General features: G+C 36.9%; 1 protein-coding gene across 1 annotated transcript in view; it reads right to left on the reverse strand.

The window, feature by feature from the left end:
* Window positions 1–10,221: 10,221 nt before the first annotated feature.
* Window positions 10,222–25,825, reverse strand: part of lin28b (lin-28 homolog B (C. elegans)) — a 132,515-nt gene continuing 116,911 nt past the window's right edge. The window contains exon 4 of the mRNA XM_055149108.1: window positions 10,222–10,555. Coding sequence (XP_055005083.1) covers window positions 10,222–10,555 — 334 coding nt within the window. The remainder of the gene's footprint in view (window positions 10,556–25,825) is intronic.

Consider the following 25,825-nt stretch of genomic DNA (forward strand, 5'->3'; position numbering starts at 1 on the left):
ATCAGAAATAAAACTAGGTTTAAACCAGGTCTAAATCCAGGAATAAACCAGGATTAAATCAGGTCTAAAACAGTATTTAACCAGGACTAAATCAGAACTAAAACCAGGACTAAACTAGGACTAAACAATGCTACACCACCTCAGCCCCCGGTCCTCGAAATATTGTTGGATATAAAACCAATCCGTGGAGCTAAAAAGGTTGAGGACCACAGAGTTAATAAATATATTTTATTTTAAAATCCAACCTCTTGCCTTCTTTTTGTTGCAGCCTTGACAGACACATTAAATAAATAAACAAACCTTTGCATTCAATTATACTTAAATTATATTTAATGTGAAAGTATTTTGTGTATTTATTCATCCTGTACACACTATACTGCAAAGTCACTTCTGTGATAAACTGTAAGCTTCACCGCACGATCCTGATCAGCCCTAAACAGGAAATCCAAAGCTCTTCTATATCATTTCAAACAAACTCCATGATGACTCAACCTTGGTAACGTGTTCTTAGAATGGATGGAATTCTGGGGAAAATTATTTTTCTTTGCACGACTCCTTATTTTTGGCTCATGATGCAAAAGCAGAGAACAGGAACTAACAAATAAGTCGGGTTGGCAACTGTCCCTTGAGAAACAGAACGGAAAAACGGTATTGAGCTGAAAAGGGACGCTCTTTGTCCCGTATTACCGTGAGAATCAAAAATAAGTGTGTTGTCAATGGGATGGTATTTTCAGCCTCTCCTGCTCTGTGAACAATGAGCTGACAGAACACTTAAATCCCGCTCCTGATCTCATTGGTCGAGGTTGTTTGTGTTGCGAAGAAGATATAAGAAAACAACACCAAAGCAGTGGCGAACCGTGGACCTGGACCCTGGGCCTTCACTAGGACCAATTGCTGTGGCTATCATGACATAATTTATTTAAAAAAGAAACTAAATAAAGTGAAACACATGTTCAATTACTTCATATATTTGTTTAATAATCATTAGCTACTGTTCAACAACTACAGATGGATGGATCCGCGAATTCCGAACTCTGCAGGCTCTGAGCTTTGGCCCAACCGCGGGCTCCGAGCTCTGGTTCTCGGGTCTTTCTCTTTCTTCTTCTTTCCAACGCCTCCGAGACGTCCAAACAGAGGCGTCCAGAGTGATTTTTGACGCTGCGGTCTCGCTTATAACGTAGGTATTGTGCCGCAAAATTCACACGCGCATGCCCACGCTTAACTGGTCAAAAACATACAATAAAACCAATACGCGGGTAGCTCAAATCGACAGGACACCGGCCCTGCCAACGAGGTGTCTCTTATTTATTTTTCAAGGAGTTGGCAACCCAAAAAATAAGGCTCGAAGTCAATTTTGAGCTCAATATTTTCGCAAAAAAACATGTCTTCATTTTAGCAACAAGTTGTCAAATTTTGGAATCTCTGCCTATTATAGTTTTGTCTAGAAAAATAGGAACTTTTAAGTAATTTTTCTCAGTTTCTCACACTCTGGAGAGTTCACATCTTTTGCCGTTTTAGGGAAGAGTTGTCCAGGCTAAAGAACGTCACAACAGTCTTTAACTAGAACTCATTTCATGAATCAAACCAAAGTTGAAGTCGGTTGAATCCCAAGACACTTTTTTGACAGAATTTGAGTCACTGCAATATTTAAGACTCATCATTTCTCTTCTGCCATGAATTGTACGTTAAAAAATTTAGAAATTATTACCGCAGTTGCACATTCATGTATGAAAGAGGCTTATAATAATACATTTTGGGTTGGACACAATAGATTTGAAAATGGGAGCAGGCTATAAACTCCTATTTTAAAATAATAAAAGGACAAAGTTGATAATTCGGATATTTATAAAGGAAACTTAATAAGGAATATTTTTTAAGCGATAACAATTCTATATAGGGCAAACTAACCATTTTACACATTATTTGAGGAGGCGCGTGGCCCAAGATCACTGCTTTACATGATTGTAAGGTTCGAGCCTCGGCGTTTGATTATGTCGTGGCTCATTGTGCGATGTTTCGGTGTGTTTTTTTCAAAGTCATAACGTGAGAATGCGTGGAGGTAGAGCAGGCTAGCGGTAGGAGGTCTGGTCTGTGGAGGAACAGCGAGGTTTATGAGGTAGGCTTTTGCTGTAAACAAAACGGTAACAGCGAAAGGAAAGTTCTGCAGTAAAAAAAAAAAAAAAAAAAAAAAAAAGAAAGAAAAAATATATCAAAACTTATTATTCAACAGTGGGAAGGAAGACCAGGGAGTCTGTGGCAACACATGGGAACTTCAGCTCACAGCACACCTTTAGTACAATAGACCTACAGTTAATCATATCATCAAAAATATACAAAAACAAAAAAAGAAATGCACAACTATGTAAAACTCAAGAGGTAGTTGCTAAGTCAGTACATGGATATGGGTTACAAACGGCATATCTCCATTGCTTTGCAGAGGTGGTTGGTCAGTCAGTCAGTGGATGATTCCCAAAAGAATAAAATACACTTTTTTGGTTAATTCCCTGAGAATAGTTCATCATCCTGAGAGGAATTGTGTAAAAATGTAAAAATACACCATACAAAACAGAGTTGTGGAGCGCGCCTGTGCTCTGGCTGTTTGGTCATTCATCTTGGTACTGTCGCTGCATTGGTTTGTATGGAAGACGACTCTGCCAGTGCGCCGGGGAACGTGAGGAGAGGAGGAGAAACCGAGAGTATTGAACGAGGGAGAATGAGGTTTTTTAAGGGAGAGGCTGCAGCTGGATCATCTCTGTACACAGATTTCTTTAAAGTCTTTCTAAAAAGTAATACAATAATCTTAAGGAGCACATATTATGCATCGAAAAAATACCCCGAGTTGTATTTTTGCTTCATTCACGCTTTTCCGGGCACCTTCCTTTTGTATTTTATCAATTTAAGTTACGTCTACTCTAAAACGAATCTTCGTATCGGAAACGATCTGCGTCCAGACACGTCGTTTCTGTGTCCGCAATCAAAGCCTTCCCTATCCACACAGATTTGAGCATATTTGTTTACGTTTTACAGGAACGAAACTCATGGCTCATTTGCATAAACTAAGCGCTCAAAAAACAGCTTGCTCTTTGTGTTGCTGATGCAGTTCAGCTTCTGTCAGACTTAAAAAGGACATGACTCAGTGGAATATGAAACTGTGTCTGAAATTGCAGCCGCCGATTTCAAGCTGCGAAAGATGGCAAGCATGAAAACGGTCTTTTCGTGGACCATGTACTAGCAACTAAATGTAGTTGCGCTGTTTCCCATTTGTCTCTGGTTTGTTTAAACTGTTTTCCACAATAGCGTCACATGACCAATGTTACGAACCAAGTGAATCAGGAAAGAGCAAGTCACAGTGACATGGTCCACCAAGGACGCAACTAGAGCTCCTACATCAGAGTATCATCGTTTTCAGGCGTCCACACAGTGCCGGATCAGATCTGTACTCAGATGAATTCGTGGGAGCTGGCGGCAAAAGATCGTTCCGGCTCTGGAGCCATTTTCCATCGGATTAGTGTGAACAAACAGTGCATCCACAACGAAAACGACTCAAATACGAACTAGTGTGGATGGGGCTTTAGTTGCGTCACAGGTTAAGATCCAGACTTCGCCTACACTGGAATGCAGGGCTCTATTAACATAACAATTACAAAGGATAAAGACTTCATTTGTTCACTTTGCCTGTTGCTGACAGCAGAAGCTCCAACACCTAAACACCTCATTAGAAGCGAAGATGTAGACATTATTTTAACTTACTGATCCCAAGGTGAGCAGAAGCATGTTTAAAAGGGAATTAAAGCAGGATATTTATGCATAATATGTGCTATTTAAGGTGATATTTTGGTTTAAAAACAAGATTATGTTTGGTAAGAGAAAATCAGGATGTTTGAATCTGCATTATTATTATGTTCCAGTATCTGCCTCCTTCATGGTACTTGCCTCAGTATTTGGAGTAGACTTACACTTTCGACTCCCCTCAGTTTCCCTCCGTCACTGGCAAAACCCACCTCCACACATTTGATATTTAATGTAACACACTCACACATTCAAAAAGCTGTACATAAAAAAAACAAAACAAACAACACGCGCAGAGAGAATAGCACTTCCGCGTTACACCGTAAGATGCCTTCAAGAATAAAGCCAAACTCTTTGGTACAATACCATTATACCAAAATAGTTGGTTGTCTACTTAGAGCTCTTTTCTTTAAAAAAAAATAAAAATAAAAAAAATAAAAGAAGAAGTTAGCACACAAGCTAAGTTTGATCTCATCATACAAAGTGATTGATTTGTCAGAACATTACGATATACATACGTCCACCCTTGGACAGCTCTTTTCACATTCAATCTGGTCAGAGAGAGGTTCACCTGCTGTTGGGTCACTTTTGGGTCATTCTCAAGTCACTATTGGGTCACTTTTAGGTCATTCTCGGGTCACTTTTGGGTCATTATTGGGTCAGACAGGTTACTGACGGGTCGCATGTGGGCCGCTATCCCTGTCACTCACTTTTGCGGTGCTACTGAGTTATTTTTGGGTCACTTTTTGGCCTCTACTGGATCACTTTACGATCACGACTGGGCACTATTGAGTCAAATACTGTTGGATTACAGTTGGCTCATTGTTTCAAATCTGGGGCACTTTCAAGTCACTGTCGGGTCACTTTTGGCATAGGCCGACTCAGGGGACTCACGACACTTGTAACGTCGTCATTAAACCAGCACGTTGTCACAGGATTAGATCACAACTGGAAATTTAGCACCACGTCGTCCAGCTCTCGGCCTACTCCAGTCGGATAATCGTCGGTCAGGTCTGTCGGGTCAGTTTGGGGACTGCCGAGCCCAATTTCACGTCACGTCCGGGTCCGTCAGTCAGTCGGTTCAAGTTCTACCATAAGCAGCACAACTTCCTCTCTTTTCCCCTCTAGAACTTTACGTCTCTCCATTTCGTGTAGCAGCAGCAGCGTCACAACTTCCCGCAGTAAGAACATTGACGTGTCCGGTTGGCTGGTGCTAACAGTACGTATCAGGTAGGTAGGCACAGGTGGAAAAGGAGTGCGAGCAGCTTCAATGTTCTGCCACATTTGTTATGTATTCTATTTTTTTTTTTCCCCAAACAGGAAGAAAAGGTGAGGTAATATTGTACATCTGAGCAGCTGAGATCATTTGTGATACTGTTACGTTTTTTTTTAACGTGTGGCCAGTTTGTGTGATAAAAATAAGGCTTTGAATCGTAACGACAACGGAGAGAAACATAGCCAGCCATGCAGTAACATACAGGGCTATTTCACCTACATGACCAAACTACATCCTTATATACTTATAGTTAATAGACCTTTTTTCAGTTATATCATATATATTAATGACTTATACTATGATTTATAATGTTATTTTTCAGCTAGGGCAAAAAAAACAAGTCTAGATCACTAACTGGCGCTGATTCGTTCACTAACTACGTGGATAATACGTTGCTTCTTTTTTTATTTTTTATAAGTCTAAGGCATCTCTAACTAGGCTATTAGCAATCAGAGGAGTCATAGTGTAAGGTTTTGTGGTAGGGCAGTAGAAGAATCGTGGACTTTTTTTCTTTTCGGGTTTGATTTCCCGAACGATAACACGGACTTTGAGGGTCAGTGCGGCGATTCGGTTCAATCGCTTTACTAGTAGGTGCCGTACCTGATTTTTTCCGTGTATTTGAGTGAAACGTGTCTTAACCCCAAGTTCTCAAGGTCAAAGTCAAACTAAATCTGTACTGTCTGCATCGAATTCTAAAGCTTTTTATTCATTTTATTCGGCTGACGTGTTTTTGTTTTTTTTCTTAAGCAATGAGAATCCGATGGGCGATAAGCTCTGCCGATACTTTTGGTCCAACTTTGTTCATTTTACACAAATTGTATGATTTAAACTCACTCCAAACTCACCCACGTCACTTTCTTTACTACCGTATTTTCCGCACTATTAGGAGCTCTGGATTATAAGGCGCACTGTCATTAAATGCTCTATTTTTGGACTTTTTTCACAAATAAACCGCACCGGACTTAAAAGGAAACAACAGTTGGATGCGGCTTTCTAGTTTACTGAAGTCGTGCTGGGACACCCGAGTGGATTGCGAGGTGTGCGGTCGTTTTTTGATGGGGTTAGAGGCTTAAGGCCGCGTATGATGGCCCAGAAAATACGGTGAATGAGTGTAAAGTACAATATACAAATGATTCATGTTTGCCTATCGTACATCATTTGTGCTGGATTTTTTTATTTGGCATCAATAAAAACATTTGAAGCAGCTTAAACTTGCGGACGTGGTCTAATGTCACGCACATTTTAGACATTTCCTTTCCGCTTCTTTGTGTTTGATAGAGCTTAAGAAAGCAAACGTCTTACATCTTGCGGGATTTGTGGGCGGGAGCGGGACAAAATGTCGCAGATGCGGGTGGGAGCGGGAATAAAAATTACAATTCTGTCCTGCACAGACCTCTATTTCACAGCCAACGAGAAACTGATGGGCGATAAGCTCTGCTGATACTTTTGGGCCGATTTTGATCATTTTATACATATTATACGATTTAAACTGACTACAAACTCACCCACAGCACTTTCTTCACTACAAATCTATACGAGAGCTATGTAGTCACATTTTCAGCAGTTGTCTTTTTGCGCAAAATTACCGTATTTTTCTGATTATGAGGCGCAATATCAATAATGTTGAATTAAGGTGCATTAAGAGAAACAAACGGACGACACTTGAGACTGATCCTTAGCCCAGGCGTCGGCAGATCGTAGCGTAATTCACCCGGTGTTTTTTTTTTTTGTTTTTTTTCTATGAGGACAACTCAAATATACATCGAGTAATAATGTGTTTAATGCAGCTTTGCACACATTTGTTTACGTTTTACAGAAACGCTGAACGCTTGTGCGCTGATGCGGTTCAGCTTCTGTCGGACTAAGGACCGTAAATTGGGCTTTACTCCGCGAGGCTCCTGACTACGGTATCCATAATGCTCCGACAATCCATCAAGAGGTACGGCTTCGTAGTTTACCAAAGTCGTACTGAAACATTCTGACAGATTTTCGAGCGCCGTGTACCACATAAAATTGGTTCAAGGTCAGTAAACCCAACCAGAATTAATACATAAGGCGCACCATTGATTTTTGCGAAAATTTAAGGACTTTAAGTGCACCTTATAGTCCGAAAAATACGGTATTCAAGTTGTTCAGATAAAGCTTTCTGCATATTCTTTATGTCGCAAAACTAAATATCGGCCTGTGCTGAAAATTTAAGCGCTAGAAAGTGCAAATATCGGCCTGATCGTGTATTTGTACTTTTTATTGTCCGATAATCAGGAAGTGCGCATTCGCATGGTAAACAATTTTGTCAAAACTCCACTCTGAGCTCTGAGAGTTAAGAAAATCGCTTATAAACTCATCATGGTGAATAGTTAGGAGGTTAAGGTAAGTGAGGTTTAACTTTGGACCACTGCAAACTTTCTGAAATGCCGTAGTTTTGTTTTTGACGTTTTTTAAGACGGTAAAAATCAGGTACAGCGTCTTCAGCCTCATTCCTTTTTGGCTGATTTTTAAAACACTTTTTCGTTTGTTTTTCTTTTTTCATTATGGTAATACATTCAATACATTCAATACATCCCCAATTCCCCGGTCCACTCTTCTTCTACTCTTTGACATTCCGACAAAAACAAAGGCTTTATCCAAGGCACGTGCACAGACTACACATTCACGTGCACGCTCGTATAAGACAATCTGTTCGGTATGCGGCGTTGGCGAGGGGAGGAATAAAGTATACAGCAGCTCACGGAAAAGAAAAGCGCGTCTCCCTTAAGGTGGTTCTCAGCCCCGTAACCCTTCGCCTGGATTATCTCGGTGCTTTTAGAGGCTAATCCGTCTTAAATCGAGCTACAGTGTGCGTTTGAGAGGATGCATTATGGAACGATTAGGCCACCGAAGACATACATTCGCGGCTACGGTACGAGCAGCCTCGCGAGTTATGAAATACAAACAAAAAACAAAAAAACAAAAAACTACAATCAGATGGCCAAACTGTAGGTCCAAAAACAACAGGAGATATACATTGATACATTATTTCTTGAGCTGCACTGATTTTTTTTTTTTTTTCAACATGATAAAAAGTCTTTCCCTGCAGTCCCCTTTCCAGCGGAGGTTAGCTGCACCCCGGAACTCTCCCACATTCACAACACGCACGTACCCCAATGATCGTTGCCATAGCTGCGCTGGTTCAGAAAAACAAAACAAAAAAACAAACAAAACAAAAAAAAACGCAAAACAAAAGTGAAGTAAAGGGTTGGAGGATAGGTTGCGTTCACGTGACTTCGCAACGTTCATAAAGAAGGTTTTCGCTGCGAGGGAAGGCAGGAGAACGTTCTGTCGGAGAATTTGGTTAAAATTTACCCAAACGAAACAAAAACTGGTCTAAAGTCTTGGATTCAAAATGTGGGAATTGATTTGAAAGGCGACATCTGGACATTTCTGATGCAAGTCGACCGCCGGCTTGTCTCCAGGTTGATGTTATTGTCTTTTCCACAGTATAGCTTGACTCTTTGGACTTCACAGAGCCAAAGTACAGCTCAGATTTAGATGGCAAAGCATCCTGCATGCTCTTCAAAGCAAAGAAACATCTAGAATTTACCCCCATGAAAGATTTATTGCAATAGACCTTTTTCACAACGTCCGAAAGTGCCGCGATGTAGGTAAACGTCACTCCAGGTTAATACTTTTTTTTTTTTTTGAGGCAAAAAATCTCTGGAAATGTCTCGCATATTTTCCACCAGTTTCATAAATCTGCCCCATCACCAAATCTTCATCCAACAAGATCCACAAACATTCTGTCCATGAAGAATTTATCCACAACTATGAAGGTAAGAAAAATGAAAACATAAAGGCGAAAAACAACGAACATTAGCATTAACTAATGCTAATGGTTGGTGGTTTGAATCCAGCTCTCGACATAAAAAAAACATCACAGGTTGAGCGGTCAGATCCACTGACCCACAAGTTGGCTGGCGTGATTCCAGCTCCCACAGATGAATGCTGCCGTTGTGTCCTTGGGCAAGACACTTAACCCAACTTGCCCACAGTGTCTGTGTACACTGGTGTGTGTGTGAATGGGTGAGTGGTTCCTTGTTGTGCCTTGAAGGTGGAAAAGCGCTTCTAGAATTAAATTTAATACTTGATTTCATGATGTAGATATTAGCGTAGACCAGACATGTCGAACTCGGGCCCAGGAGCCAAATTTGGCCCACGAGGACGTATCAAATCTGTATCAGAGCTGCCCGCCCGACTATAGAGACATTATTTATTTAAAATGTTGTTATTATTTTATATTCTGCTTGTTCTGGATTAAATGTTTAAGCAAAACTATTATTAAACATTTATTTTAATAAGAAAAGGTTTAACATTACATATCTCGAAAGAAGAGAAAACATGCAGATGTTGTTGAAATTTTTCAATAAATATTTAGTTTGGCCCACGACTTAGTCCCAGTTTTTAATTTTGGCCTCTGTGAATTTGAGTTTGACACTCCTGGCGTAAAGAGAGATTTGTACAGTTTAAATGCAGGACATGTAATCTGAACATGTGTAGTATTCAAACTGCAGAAATCTCTCTGTCTGTGCAAATATCAACATCATGAAATTAATTATAATTCTAGAATCAGTCTGAGTTTACAAGTTACTTATGTTTTATTCAAGACCATAATGACCATGTTTTGCTCAGTAGTTCACTAATGCGTTGTTGTTATTTGTCTAAGTTTTCGTCTTTCTTACCTTGATAGTTGTGGACAAACTCTCCATGGACAGAATTTTTTAATTTGTCAACTTTGCTGGTTGAAGATTTGGTGATGGGGCAGATTTATGAAGCTGGTGGAAAATACGCCAGACATTTCCACAGATATTTTGCCGTAGAAAAGCATTAACCAGAAGCCGTCATTAACCTACAGCGTGTTGTGAAAAAGGTCTGTACTGTGGAATTTTACAGGCAAAGGAATATTTTCTCTGGACAAGCAAGTGGCGAACAACGCACTAGAAAAGTACAGATTCAACATTTGTGGATTTGTGATTTGAAACTAGCGTCTCGCCCCCTGCCTTCCCTCGCCCATTACGACATCATCACACTCTTCGACGTGAACGCAGCCTATCAGAGACCTCCTATTGGTTGACGAGGTAGATGAGGGCTGCTTGATTGACAGGCGACGTGCTGCTGCTTCTTCAGGATTTCCTCCAGCGCTGGGACCGCGGGGCCCTCTGCGAGTGCGCCTCCTCCGGGGACGAAGAGGAGCCCTCCAGGGGGGAGGAGCCCGAGCCGGCCCGCCCGCCGTCCTCCTCGTCCGGGGCGCACAGGTACGGCCCGCTCCCTGTGCCCGAGCTGGAGGCCGAGGTAGACGCGTGTTGTGGGTCCTGAGAGCCTGAGGGGGGCGCCAGAGCCTTGTGCGGACACTGGGCCACCATGTGCGTGATGCTCTGGCAGTAGTGGCATTTCTTTGGCTGAGGGGGCAGGCCACACTCCTTGGCGTGGTGGTCCAGACCTCCACAGTTATAACAGCTGCAGGGAAAACACAACAAAAGAGAGGTAAGGTTAGGTTTGGTTGCTTTATTCATACACGTAGGTAAATTTCTTTTGTAGATTTGAGAAGCAGGTTCCCATATTTCACATTTCACACATCCACATCATCATCAATAAACACGTATAAAACCAAAATCACAAAATAAAGTTACACAGCTCCAGTGCAGAATGGTTTGTTCCATAAACAATTAGTTAAATTCATTTATCACGCTTGACTAAAATCACTATAACTATTAAATATATAAAAAACACACGATTTTTCCAAAACGAACTTACTAAAATTGACAGATAAATAGATTACAATTTATTTGTGAGTATGACAACAGCTGGAATGAAGCTCCTTTTAAAACGGTTCGTTCTAGATCTTGGGACCAGAGGGAAGCAGCTGAAACTCTGACTTTACTGGATGTTGCACGTCTTTTAGAGTGCAGTCGTCCCTCGCTATATCACGGTTCACCTTTCGCGGTCTCGCTGTTTCGCAGATTCAGATTTAGAGCAATTTTGCATGCCTTTTTTTTTTTTTTTTTTAACAGTGTATGAACATGTATTGCGTTCCTCCCGCTGCGTCCTGATTGGCTAAGGGACTCCTGTCTCCTGTACAGTACTGAATGTGTTCAGCTGACAAATTTACATAAATGTTTTATCTCTATCAGTGTGATTCTGAAGTGCTGTGTGTTTACAAGTTTTCTCCCTGACAAAACCCACAATGTTGACGAAACGTTCCGTGTCCGCAAAGCACGATTGGGCTACAGCCGCACGTCGTGAGATGCGGAGCTGAGTCGGTCCTTTCTCCTGCGGTCACCTTCGAGCCCATCCCGACAGTGAGTCCTGTTTCAGTCCTGGTTTAGTCCTGTTTCAGTCCTGGTTTTGTCCTGGGTTACTGCTGTTTTAGTCGTGGTTTAGTCCTAGTTCAGTCCTGGTTTAGTCCTCCTCTTTAGTCCTGGAATCAGTCCTAGGTTAGTCCTGGGTTAGTCTTGGTTTAGTCCGTGGTGTAGGCAGCGCCAAAGTTTGATATAATCTCGGGTGGTGTGTTGTACTACAGGTCTCCAAAAATGGACCCGTGCAGGACTCTGCGCTATCGGGCTCCATAACGGAATAAATGATTCTTGGGTTCATTACATAAAGAAGGAAGAAAATAACAAAAGGACGACAGCAACAATAAGTTTTAAGAAGGATGTAAAAGAACAGAATCCAGGCGGCTCTGAGGATGATCAATCACCTCACTCGCCCATTTAACCAACTGATTCAGGGAGTTCTTGTTTTTAGCAGAGACGCATCCAAACCATGAGACCAAAGAAAACGTTAAAACTGATTCCGTAAACGTTTTACAGAACAGTGTCATCAATAAAAATAAAAAATAAAAAAAATCAATAATCACATCCTTGGTTTTGGATACATTTAGGTTTAAATATGACTCCACACCATTTTACAAAGGAGGGAACGTTACAAAACACAATATCACAACTCCGCTTTGACTTTACTAAACGGCGGCACAAACCGTTTCAGAGGGACTCATGTTTTGGAAAATTCTGTCCAGACGATAACGTTTGAAACCTTTTCTACCATTGACGAACGAACAGCTCATTAACATCCCTCAATACGACTCTTTGTGAAACGGTCTTTTTGCAGCTTTTCCACCAAATCATAATGTTGTTTCCTCTTTGAAATAAACCACAAAACACATCTCTGGAGTTTTCTTTCAGTGTCGTTCACGCGTGTTTGAGTGACTCTGTAAAGTGCAGGGTAAAGTTCAGTCACTTAACGGGTTTTCTTCACTCCTCAACAACAAAATGACAGTTTTAAAGTCATGTAACGTGATTTAGTCGAGACAAATCCTGGCTCTGATCACTTTAGATGATTTCATGCTCAGTTTGAAAGCCTAATTACAAACAAAAAAACAATTAATCCTTGTATTTATTATCCAAATGTGGGGACTTGGAAGTTGTGAATTGGACTTGAGTCACTATTTTTAGGACTTGAGACATGACGTGTGTAACAAACAGGCTGGTTTGTTACCCCAAACCACACTTAGCACCTTCACCCTTCACTAGAGCACTTTAAAACACTGCACTTTCCTTGCACACAGCACTTTTAACATATTTGCACATCACAAAATAAATTGCACACAATTGGTTTAAAAAAATATTTATTGTTTTTCCTTTAACCATTTTTTATTCCTGAGGCACAGCACTTTAATTGGAAGTTGCTTGTCCCTGGAGGAAAAGGGAGACAATAACAAATTACATTTTAAATTGACTTTGTGCAATAAATATGGTGCAATATCTGTTTTAGAATGTTTTAAGTGTTGATGTGTATAGTGTATTTTATTGTGTTTTAATGAATGGTGGATCTGCTTTTACTTACCTCCCCTTTTTATCTTCTGTCCAGGTGTGAAAAGAGTCCCCCGGAAACAAGCTCCCTCTTTTATGGTTCCGGGCTGGACCACGTGTAACATTTTGTACAGGGGTTTTAGGTTTGGTGTTTTATTGGTTTATGGGTTTTAACATTTAATTGGTGTAATGGTTTTAGGGTTTTTATGTATAGTTGGTGGTTTTAATAGTTATCTGGGTTTTGGGTTGTTTTATGGAGGTTTAGGTTTTGATTTTACGCTAATGATAATTTTAACCATCCCTGTTTTAGCATAGTGGTTTTATCCAATCAGTAGGACCGGCATAAAAGACGCCTTCAAGATCAGTCTGTGTTCTGCTCCTGGAGAGGAAACTGCTGCCTGCCTCCATGTTGCACCCTGCACTTTTTGCACTTGCACTTTTTGTAATCATTGAAAAAACAAAAGTAAACCGTGGACCACAACTACCTGTCTGTGTCTGGATTTTGGTTTTTACCTTAATCACTGAACCCCAAGCCGCTCACGGTCAACCGACGTTACAACGTGATAAAATAGACCAAGAAAAAACTAAAATGTGGCCGTTTGCTGCAGGTGTTCCAATCAGTGGGAGCAGGTAGAGGGCGCTCTTGGAAAAAGGATCAAAACTTAAAACACAACGGACTCCAGGCGCTCCAACGAAGTGAAAATCGCACGAGGAAAAATATAGTTAAAAGGCTTTGATTTAAATGACCAAAGCCAACGTGTTTCGACCAACCTGGTTAAGCCCTGATGAAGATTTTTACTTCTTTGGAGTGCCTGGAGTCTGTTGTGTTTTAAAAATAGACCAAGACTTGGATTTGAAGGTCAGTGACTTGGGACTTGAGAAGACTTTCTATTCTGACTGTAATTATTCGCACGAAGATCTTATCAAGATATTTAAAAAGGAAAAACTTGCACTTCTACAACTTATACTTCTACTCTTCTTAACATATATACATACTTATACATAAATATATCATGACTTTTTACGTACAGTTTATCTTAAAAGTCATGTAAATTGCAAAAATGTAAGATACTTTGGTTAATAATAAAATAGCAATAACAATGAAGCACAATAAAGAAATATAGATACATCCTTATCGGGAATCGGCTGGAAAGTCATCCTGAATCGTACCTTTTATGAAAGTTAGTCTATATTCATATAAATAAAAAATGCTTTCTTTATATATATAGTATTAATTAAACATGCATGTCACAATATATCTCAACACATTTGTTTCAAACATAAAAACTAAACATGCAAAAATGATGTGGTCTCAAACATCCTCCTGTGTTCTCAATAAATGTGCCACAACTATTCGAGGATTTTATCTGATATATTTCAATGAAATACATAGTTAAGACTTTCCTAAAAGTGATTAACACATTCTGTAGCTTTCTAAGTTTCTTGTGTTGTTCTGCTTACAAATTATGTTCATTGCAGTTAAGGAAATAATTTATATTTCTTCCCAAATCAAGAGTTACAGAAGCTATGGGATATTAGCCAGGATGGCGCCACCTAGTGCCTCTGCTCAATTTAATTTCTCTCCAGCGACTAGTTCAGGAATCAAAATACACTAGAAGGTTCGCAAAAACCCAGGAAGAGTGAGTTCAGGCAGCAGCCAATCAGCAAAGAGCCATATAAACTGTGTTGTCAACGATTCCCGAGATTGAGGATTTAAAGCCGGAACAAAGAGAATGTTTGGTGAATTTTATCAAGGGGAAAGACGTTATTGTCCTTCTTCCTACGGGATTTGGGAAAAGCTTAATATACCAGTTAATCCAGTTAGTGGCCCATTACATACGTCACGACCAAATAGCAGCGATTGGTTAAATATAAAAAGTACCTGCCTACTGTTGAGCGAACAAATCCTAATGACGTATCCAATGAGAGAATGAGACGTTTGAGCCAGGGGGACACTCAAGTATTCAAATTTTTATTCTACCTTCTGCAACACAAATGCTGCTGAATCTTTATGAAGTAACACACATGTTCTACCCCTGTTTGACCACTAGATGTCAGTGCAGCACCGGGCAGTGAGCGCTCGGCTGCTGGGACGTGCCAAAGCTCCTGCTGTAATTTCATTTGACAAGCAGCAAAGAAGTCGATGAGCGAGGGATCAGGAGGAGGGATAGAGAGAGAGAGAGAGACAGAGGAAGGATGGAGGGATGGAGGGAGGAGGAAAAAATGAACTGAATGGAGAAAAGAAACAACAAGTGCAGAGCTGGAAAGAGTCGCAAGACTTGATTATAATACTGTGTTTAAAAACGCACAAATCTTACAGAAAATCTTACCGAAATACGTAGAAGAATAGATCCATTTTCTCCACAAGTAAAACCACGACTATAAACTAAACAGACGCTTTTCTTTAACATTTTCTTTAACATGACCTTTTATTTTGTACCATCATAAACGATAAACATTTGTGCCTTTGTTAACATTATTACTAGTTTGTATGACCATAAACGAAAATAAACGAAACAAAACTGGCATCTTAAAAAAAATGAAGACAACACCTTAGAAAAAAAATTTACAATCTGAGCGATGATTTTAAAAAGTCTAACTGTCGAAGCCTTTAAAAAAAAGTATAAAGTGTTATGTTTTGAAAGATATAGAGCTCTGGAATGAATGAATTATGCATTAAATTCTGTTTGTTTTAATTTATTTTTTGTCTCTTATATTTACAGTAATTTGTAAGTGAAATTGTAAACGTAAACTTGCTTTTTTTTCTTGGAATTTTGTTATTTTTTTAATAGGGTTTGGTACTTTTGTTTCAGCTTGAACTGTTTCTGTCAAGATCCATGTGGTTGTAAGTCTATGTTTTGTTTTTGTTTTGTTTTGTTGTGCTGCAAAATGACCCAATAATAATATATTTTTTAAAAAAAGCTCACACATATGAAATCAAATCATCAGTGTGGTTCTTTATGACTTATTTTCGTGGCTCTGACAGATTTTTACAAAGAGGAGGCCAGGAACTGTTAAATGGTCCAGTAGTCTGGCTCATATAATTTCATTCATTAGTTTTATTTGTTTTGAGCAAAGTCAAAGAAAATCAACAATAACAAAACAAAAATTGTACATATTTGAGTCCTGGTGCTTAAAAGGAGGAGGATGAAGATTAAAAAATATATAATGTCCTACCACAATTGTTTTACATAATCAAATGGTTGACACTCTTTTTTTTTTTCACCCTTGGAGCTCTTACATGTCTTATGCATTTCATAAATATACACACAAATAAACATTAAGGTGAATAATTTGCCCAACTTTTTGAAACATTTTTGAAAATCAATACATTTTTTACACTTTCATGAGAAATTTCATCAAATTCTGTTGATGTTTACTTGCTCCAACAAACCTCTCAGTGCAGAACTTTAAATCTGAGCTGAAAAATCTGTTTTTCTTTAATAACATCAAAAATAATTAATTTATCCCAACAGTATCAAAGGAAGTTGAATATAAATATGGACATTGTGGATCATTTGGTGTCAGTGTTTTGTCTCGATCATCATGAGTTTCTGAGATATGGCAAAAGTGTCATTTCTTTGGGACTTCAAGGACCTTGAATAAGCAATATTATTTATTTAATTTGTTTTATTTATTTATTTTGAGACAGGAACAGTGCACAATTTTTACATGAAACTTAACAGGAGAGATGTTTGTACCAGGTCGTAGCATCAGTGATCATTTCCAGCTGTAGTTCCTGTTCAGATTCATTTTTGATTGATTGATTGGATTTAACTGACCTTGGCTATTAACTGTTCTTCCTGGAGACCTGTGTAACATGTTTTATTAAAAATAATAATAATAAATATAATATTTAAAAAAACAAAAACATAATTTTTAACATTATTTGAGAAAAACTGATTTATGGACACTGTTAGGATGGAACTGAAGAGTCTTGGTGAACCCAGTAGATTTTATTCAACTGAACGAATATTCCACAGATTTTCTTTTAATTGGTTTTGTCACATTTTAAAATTGGGTACAAGTTGAGTTTCTGACATAATAATGTACACACATGCAGAAACGTATCTTCGTTTATGGTCGTACAAACAAATAATAATAATGATAAAGAAAAGCACAAAGTTTATCGTTTATGATCGTACAACATAAACTGTAATGACAATGACAAATTTGAGGATTTTTGTTTTCATTTATGGTCCTAACAACTAATAATAGCGATAAAGAAGGCACTAAAGTTTATCATTTATGTTGTTTATGTATCGTATAATTATTGCACTGTCACTTCATACAACACAAATGTTATTACGTGTTGTTAGAGAAGTAATATCTAAATAGTGAAGACGGAAAACTTTTAGAAATTATCTTCAACATTATCTAGAAATATGAAACAATTGTGATTTAAATCTGAGTCTTTCTTTTGTGAATTCGCACATTCTCGGTGTGAAAAAAAGTGTTCCAAAGCCCGAACGTGAATAAGTGAACATGAGCCAAAGCTTTCGTGAGAGCTACAGAGCACTGACACACATTTAAAAAAAAAACTTTAAGAACATTTAATTTTCATCACAAACATAATAATTCATTGTGAAAAAAGTTCAAGCCAAGCAAAACGAAATAATGAACTGTAACTAAACATGCATTCAGACGTCAGAGATCGACAACTCTTTCAAACGCCTCTTGTGATTCTGACAAAAACTGTAGTTACGCCAAATATAATTAAAAACTGCATCAAAAATATCTGAACATTTTAGCATTTCAACTAACATCTTAAAGAAAACTAGGCTAATATTCTGGGCCAAACACCTGACCCGACTAACATGGATGTAACAATAACCGAAATATCGTGAAATTGTATCGTCAAAAGTCTCACAATAATAACGTGGACCGTCACAGTATATATCGAATCACAAATGCTTAAATGTATGGTTTTATCAGAAACTACATTTCCCATGATTCATTTCAGCGCAGACAACATGAAGAAATATGTTTTTGACTTGAATTCTTGGGATTAGGATGGAAATAATTCACACCAAAACATTATCAAGGTGTTTTAAAGGCAAAAAAAGTGTCTCATCTACAATTATATCAGCCTCTCGCCAAAATATTGCCATAAATATCGTACCGTGAGATGCATATTGTGATAATATCGTACCAAGATGAAACAAAACACAGTTCTGGGCATGTTTTTGATGAGGAAATAACATTATTACAGATGAGAAAATAGCATAATATGCACCCTTTAATGCTGAATAATATTAATAATAATAATTTTTTGTTCATAAAGCGCTTTTAAAAACAAAGTACAAGCAGCAAAAAACTATAAAAATCACATCCAAAAAGCAAACAAAAACAGAAAATGACGCAATCACTTCAATTTACTGTAATAAATAAGTTTAGGAATAAAATCAAGCCTTATTTAGGTCCTAAATAAGAAAATACTAGAAACTACTAGGGATGTAACAATAACCGAAACATCGCGATGTCGTATCATCAAAAGTCTCACAATAATATAGTTTCTTTGCTTAAATGCGTTGTTTTACAGCACCAACAGCTTATAAACATCGGGAACTACATATCCCATGATTCATTTCAGCGCAGACAACATGAAGAGAAATGTTTTTTACTTGAATTCTTGGGATTATGACGGAAAAATTCACACCAAAATCTTGATCAAGATATTTTAAAATCAAAAAAGTGTCACATCTACAATTATATTAACGGTTTTCGCAAAAAAATACCGTACCTTAAGATTTGAAGTGAAGCGACATCTCTATATAACTGCAGATATAAATGTTGTACGGTGAATGTCAGCAGTTTAAACAGTAAATACATTAAAAACTGCTTCAAAAACTATAATTTGGGGTAAATTTTACACTATTGGTCTGACCTACTGACAGAGCATTGACAGTTTTGAATAGTAAAAAGAGTTATTATTATTAGTAACGATATCCAAGTCTCACAATACGATATCGTCACAGTATGAACCTCACGGTACGATATTTATTACGATATCATGGGAAAGCTCATGATATGTTGGGGAGGCTCACGATTAAAGATGCAACAATATCCAAATCTCTCGGTACAATATTTTCATGACATACATCTCACGGTACGATATTTTTTATTATTATTATTATGTTTATTTATTTCGGACAGTAATACATAGAACATAAATTAAAAAACAAAAAACTAAATAATAAAAAAAGACAAAAACGTAAATACATAGATATAACACAAAAAGTAACTATTTCTATTCTATAATAACAGGCAAAATAAATGTTACGCAGAATTTTCCTTGTGTCCGAAAAAGGAGTGGGAGGAAGTAAACACTTATTTAACCCCACCCCTTTTTTCTACAATCCCAAATTAACGAAGAACAAATACAGACTTCTCATTTCCTGTACATTATAAGCAATAATTGCACAGTACCTCCATTGCATTACAATCTAACAGACAACTACTTTTTCCTCTTAAAATGCCTTGACAAGATTTACTGTAGATTAAAAAAACTAAGACTTAAAAGTGTTAGAACTGTTATTTCTTCTTCTAGTCTGCACTGAAATGAAAAAAAGATATATTTTTATAGGACAGCAACGGAAACTCACCAAATAAAGCCGAGTGCAGCATCAGATCTGTCACTGTTCTGACCAAAAACATCGACACTTTTAAATAAAACGTCAGCTTTTTATACTCAATATTCAAACCCTGACAGTCTCCACCCTTTGCTTTGTGACCGCACTGCAAACTATTCACTTTCTCTCACTGATCTTCTTGACGAAGTCTCCCGAACAGCACGGCCGCGTCAGGGTGTCAAGGAATGATAAAAGCGCTCAAAGCAAAGTGCGTTTATTAAAAAAATAAAAATAAGAATGTTTTTTTGTTTGTGCTGCTTTTGACTCAATTTACATTTTTGCAGAGAACCTACCATGTTTACTTTGTGGTTTTGTTTAGTTCATTTCATGCAATTTTCAGTTTTCAGAGAACAGCAATGCAAACTCACCAAAACAAAACCGAGCACTGAAATGCAGCAAAGGATCATGGTCTATGTAGTTCCCTCTGTCTTTTTTTTAGCTATTGTTGCACCATAACTCTTCATTTAAGCAAAGAGACTTGTAATTCGATATATTGTGATGGTCTATGGTATTATTGCGAGAATTTGTCGATATTTTGGTTACTGTTACATTACTGTTTACTACATAATAAAATAACAGTTTTTAAGCACTTTAAATCTTATTTCTTTGGAATATGGCAGTTATGATGCACACTGAAGACTGGTCACGGTATAAAAGCGTAATATCGTGATAATAGAGCGCTGCAAACCCTTCAACTTCTCTTTTATTTTATTTATTTAACAGGGACAGTGCATATTAATGAACATCTACAACATCGCAGCGTAAATATGACAGATTATAGCAAAAATGTCCCTAGACAAATGCCTATAAAGTTGACTCACTTTACATTTTTGCAAAGGAGCTTCCATGTTTACTTTGGAAACTGAAAATTGCACAAAATGAACCAAACAAAACCACCAAGAACAGCAACACAAACTCATCAAAACAAAACCGAGTGCAGCTTCAGATCTGTTACTGTTCTGACCAAAAACAGCGACACTTTTAAATAAAACGTCTGCGTATTTTAGTTCTAGACATTTTCATGAATCTTGTTTAACTGAATTGTATAATGTCTAGTTCAAATTTGACCTAGACGCCAACTAAGATATTTGGAATTATGTAGCAATGAAAGAAATGAATTAACTCAGATAATTATGTTTTATATTTAATATTCAAATCCTGACAGTCTCCACACTTTCAAGAGAAAACCCTAAACCATTTCTTTTTTTTTTCTTATTTTCTTTTCTTTTTTTTTTTATTTATTTTATTGTGTTTTTTTTTTTTTTTTTTTTTTTTTTTTTAATTATTTATTTTTTATTATTTTATTTTATTTTATTTATTTATTTATTTTGACAGGCACAGTGCATATTAATGAACATCTTCAACACTGCAGTGTAAATATGACAGATTATAGCAAAAATGTCCCAAGGCAAATGACACCACAAATTTAACAGAAAAAAAGAACAATAACAAGCGACGATAGCGACAGTTCTGCTCTGACTGAGACACACTTTGTCCAAATGTGGTTCTCACAGTGATTTTCTTGATTTAAGTCTCCTGAAATGGTTTTCCCTTCACAGCTCGGCCACATCAGGGTGTCAAAGTGCTCAAAGTAAAGTGTGCTTATTAAAAAAAGAAGAAGAAGAAAAAGAAAAAAGAATGTTTTTGTTTGTTTGTGCTGCTATAAAGTTGACTCAATTTACATTTTTGCAAAGAATCTTCCATGTTTACGTTGAAAACTAAGAATTGCACGAAATGAACTAAACAAAACCACCAAGAACAGCAACACAAACTCATCAAAACAAAACCGAGTGCAGCATCAGATCTGTTACTGTTCTGACCAAAAACAGCGACACTTTTAAATAAAACGTCTGCGTATTTTAGTTCTAGACATTTTAATGAATCTTGTTTAACTGAATTGTCTAATGTGTAGTTAAAATTTGACCAAGACGCCAACTAAGATATTTGAAATTATGTAGCAATGAAAAAAAATGAATTAACTCAGCTAATTATGTTTTATATTTAATATTCAAATCCTGACAGTCTCCACACTTTCCAGAGAAAACCCTAAACCATTTCTTTTTTTTTTTTCTTATTTTCTTTTCTTTTCTTTTTTTTATTATTTTGTGGTATTTTTTTTCATTATTTTTTTATTATTTTATTTTTTATTATTTTATTTTATTTATTTATTTATTTATTTTGACAGGCACAGTGCATATTAATGAACATCTTCAACACTGCAGTGTAAATATGACAGATTATAGCAAAAATGTCCCAAGGCAAATGACACCACAAATTTAACAGAAAAAAAGAACAATAACAAGTGACGATAGCGACAGTTCTGCTCTAAGTCTGTTTTTCCTTTAGCCGCTTTTTCAAATGGATCTGGAAGTGTCCAGTGTTGGAGTCTCTCTTATTGATCATGACAGACTGTTCCAGAACTTATTGCCTCTGACTGAGACACACTTTGTCCAAATGTGGTTCTCACAGTGATTTTCTTGATTTAAGTCTCCTGAAATGGTTTTCCCTTCACAGCTCGGCCACATCAGGGTGTCAAAAATGATAAATGCTCAAAGTAAAGTGTGCTTATTAAAAAAGAAGAAGAAGAAGAAGAAAGAAGAATGTTTTTTTTGTTTGTGCTGCTATAAAGTTGACTCAATTTACATTTTTGCAAAGAATCTTCCATGTTTACGTTGAAAACTAAGAATTGCACGAAATGAACTAAACAAAACCACCAAGAACAGCAACACAAACTCATCAAAACAAAACCGAGTGCAGCATTCAGATCTGTTACTGTTCTGACCAAAAACATCGACACTTTAAAATAAAACGTCTGCGTATTTTAGTTCTAGACATTTTCATGAATCTTGTTTAACTGAATTGTCTAATGTGTAGTTAAAATTTGACCTAGACGCCAACTAAGATATTTGGAATTATGTAGCAATGAAAAAAAATGAATTAACTCAGCTAATTATGTTTTATATTTAATATTCAAATCCTGACAGTCTCCACACTTTCAAGAGAAAACCCTAACCCTTTTCTTTTTTTTTCTTTTTTCTTATTTTATTTAATTTTTTTTATTATTTTATTGAGGTTTTTTTTCCCCATTATTTTGTATAATTTTATTATATTTAATTTGTTTATTATTTTTTTATTTTTTTATTATTATTTATTTTATTTTATTTATTTAATAGGGACAGTACATATTAATGAACATCTGCAGTGTAAATATGACAGATTATAGCAAAAATGTCCCTATGCAGGTGACACCACAAATTTAACAGAAAAAAAGAAGAATAACAAGTGACAACAGCGACAGTTCTGCACAAGTCTGTTTTTCCTTTAGCCGCTTTTCAAGTATGTTTTGAAAGTGTCCAGTGTTGGAGTTTCTCTTATTGACATTGATAGAGGAAACTGAGACACACTTTGCCCAAATGTGTTCTCTTGATGATGTTCTTGATTTAAATCTCCTGAAATGGTTTTCTCTTCACAACTTGGCCACGTCAGGGAGTCAGGGCATGATAAAAGTGCTATAAAAGTAGATATTTATTCAAAATCCTTTGTGTCTATGCAAAAAAGACAATTACATGTAAATGGCTTCAACCAGATCCACCTTTGCTGAAGACTGGTTACAAATTATTGAACAAACTCATAAAATGGAAAGTCTGACAAACATGCCGAGGCTTCAAGCTGCTGTTTATTATGCAACATGGACTAAATGGTCTAAATATGGCAGTAGTACTCCAGGGTAACATGTGTGAGTGTGTGCAATGTGTGTACATGTATATATGGGTGTATATATTATATATATATATATGTTTTTCCATTTAAATGTTTGTTAAATTCCTTGCTGACTGTGCCTGTTTTGTTATTGTATTGTTAGTGTATAAAATACTTAATGAAGTGACAAAAAAAAGATAAAAGTGCTCAAAGCAAACTGTGTTTATTAAAAAAAAAAAAAAAAAAAAAGAAGAAGAATGTGTCAATCATAGTTTTGGTGCGTTCAGTGTAAATAAAAATGGAAATAAAGACGAAACATAAATGTAAAGGCGTCTAAACTTCTGACTAATCGTGTAAATCAGGAATCACAGGCACAAAATGTTTTATATTGGGGCCACATGAGAAACAGAAACTATTGTGGAGCGCTGGGGAAACTGTTGAACTCAATTCTGCAAAATATTAATTGTATTTATTTATTTTAAAAAAAAAAGCAGAAAACAGCATTGTTTTGATGAGTTGAATAGTCTGCTAAGAGTTTAAGTTATAACCAAACAATGAAAAAGTGAAGTTTCCTTACAAAAAATGCCAATATTTCACAACCGAGTGTCACGGAATGATAAAAGTGCTCAAAGCAAATTGTGTTTATTAAAAAAAATACAATAATCATGTTGTTTTTTTTCTTTGTTACATTCCACATGTGTCATTCATAGTTTTGGTGCGTTCAGTGTAAATAAAAATGGACATAAAACAGAAACATAAATGTAAAGGCGTCTAAACTTCTGACTAATCGTGTAAATCAGGAATCACAGGCACAAAATTTGTTTTCTATTGTGGCCACATGAGAAACAGAAAATATTATGGAGCACCAGGGAAAATATCTGCAAAATATTAATTGTATTTCTTTATAAAAGCAGTAAATATCATAGTTTTGACGAGCTGCTCAGACTGGGAAGAGTTTGTGTTATGACTAAACAATGAAAAAGTGAAGTTGCCTTACAAAAAAAAAAACATTAAAAAAAAAGCACGTAATAGTCTCATAGTCTCATAGTTTTGATGCGTTCAGTGAGAATCTGCAGTGTAAATAATGATGGAAATAAAACAGAAACATAAATGTAAACAAAAATTAAAACTAAATTTTAAAAAAAATTAAAAAATTACACTTTTTAAATGTTTCCGCTCGCCCTTGTGTACTTTTGCAAACACTTCTGCAAACCCTTCGCTTTCTCTCAGTGATTTTTATTGATTTAAGTCTCCTGAAATGGTTTCACTTCACAACTCGGCCACGTTAGAGTGTCAAGGAATGATAAAAGCGCTCAAAGCAAAGTGTGTTTATAAAAAAAAAAAAAAAAGAAGAAGAAGAATGTGTTTTTTCATACTACTGCTACATTCCTCGTGTGTCATTCATAGTTTTGGTGCGTTCAGTGTAAATAAAATCATCAAATCACAGACAATAAATCAGGGGTGGGTGATTATTTTTCCCGTGGAGCCACATAAGAAACAGAAAATATTGTGGAGCGCCGGGGAAAATTTTAGTTTAACTCAATTCTGCATAATATTAATTGTATTTCTCCATAAAAACCCGTAAATATCATTGTTTTGACGAGCTGGTGAGTGATAAAGAGCGATCGTTTTGAGAAAATAGTCTCCTGAAATGGTTTTCTCTTCATAACTCGGCCACGTCAGGGTGTCAAGGAATGATAAAAGTGCTCAGAGCAAAGTGTGGTTACTAAAAAAGAAAAGAACAAGAAGAAGAACGTTTTTTTTTCTTTGTTACATTCCACATGTGTCATTCATAGTTTTGATGCGTTCAGTGTAAATAAAAATGGAAATAAAGCAGAAACATAAATGTAAAGGCGTCTAAACTTCTGAAAATCAGGAATTGCAAGCAATAAATCAGAGGTGGGTGATTAATTTTTCCATAGGGACACAAGAGAAACAGAAAATACTATGAAGGGCCAAAATGCTTAACTCAATTCTGCAAAATTTTAACTCCATTTCTCAATAAAAAAGCAATAAATATCTTTGTTTTGACAGAGTTTATGTTACGATTAAGCGATGATAAAGTGAGGTTGACTTACAAAAAATGTCATTAAAAACACGTCTAAAATTAAATCAACGCGGCTTTGGTCCGAGCGTGAGGTAAAACGACAAAACGTGTTTATTTTGTGATTCCAAATGAGTTTAAACGGGGCAAAACAAAGCGAGATCGACAACGCCGAAGTCTGGACTAAAAGATCCAACTCGATTGTCCGAAATGCAGCCCTGTGTTTGGTCGAGACGCTTGTTTTTGGTGAAAGTCTGAGCGCTCCAACACACAACAGAGCAGAGCAGAGCGGTGCAGTATCGAGCGGTGACCAGCAGGGGTCAGAGCAGCCGCAGCCTCTACTGAGCGTGCTCACAAGCGCGTGACATAACATGTACCTGAGCGTTCTGTCCTCACCTCTGCGGCTCGACCACGGACACGAGCATCGCCAAAAAAAAACACAAAACAGATCCTAACGAGGTAAACGAAAATAAAACGCCAAAATCTACACAAATACCACAACAACACAACTGAAAAGAGAATGAGTTTGAATAGAAAATACTGT

Source organism: Boleophthalmus pectinirostris, unplaced genomic scaffold (assembly GCF_026225935.1).
Source record: "Boleophthalmus pectinirostris isolate CB_2022bp ecotype Guang Dong unplaced genomic scaffold, ASM2622593v1 HiC_scaffold_13, whole genome shotgun sequence".
Taxonomy (NCBI): domain Eukaryota; kingdom Metazoa; phylum Chordata; class Actinopteri; order Gobiiformes; family Gobiidae; genus Boleophthalmus; species Boleophthalmus pectinirostris.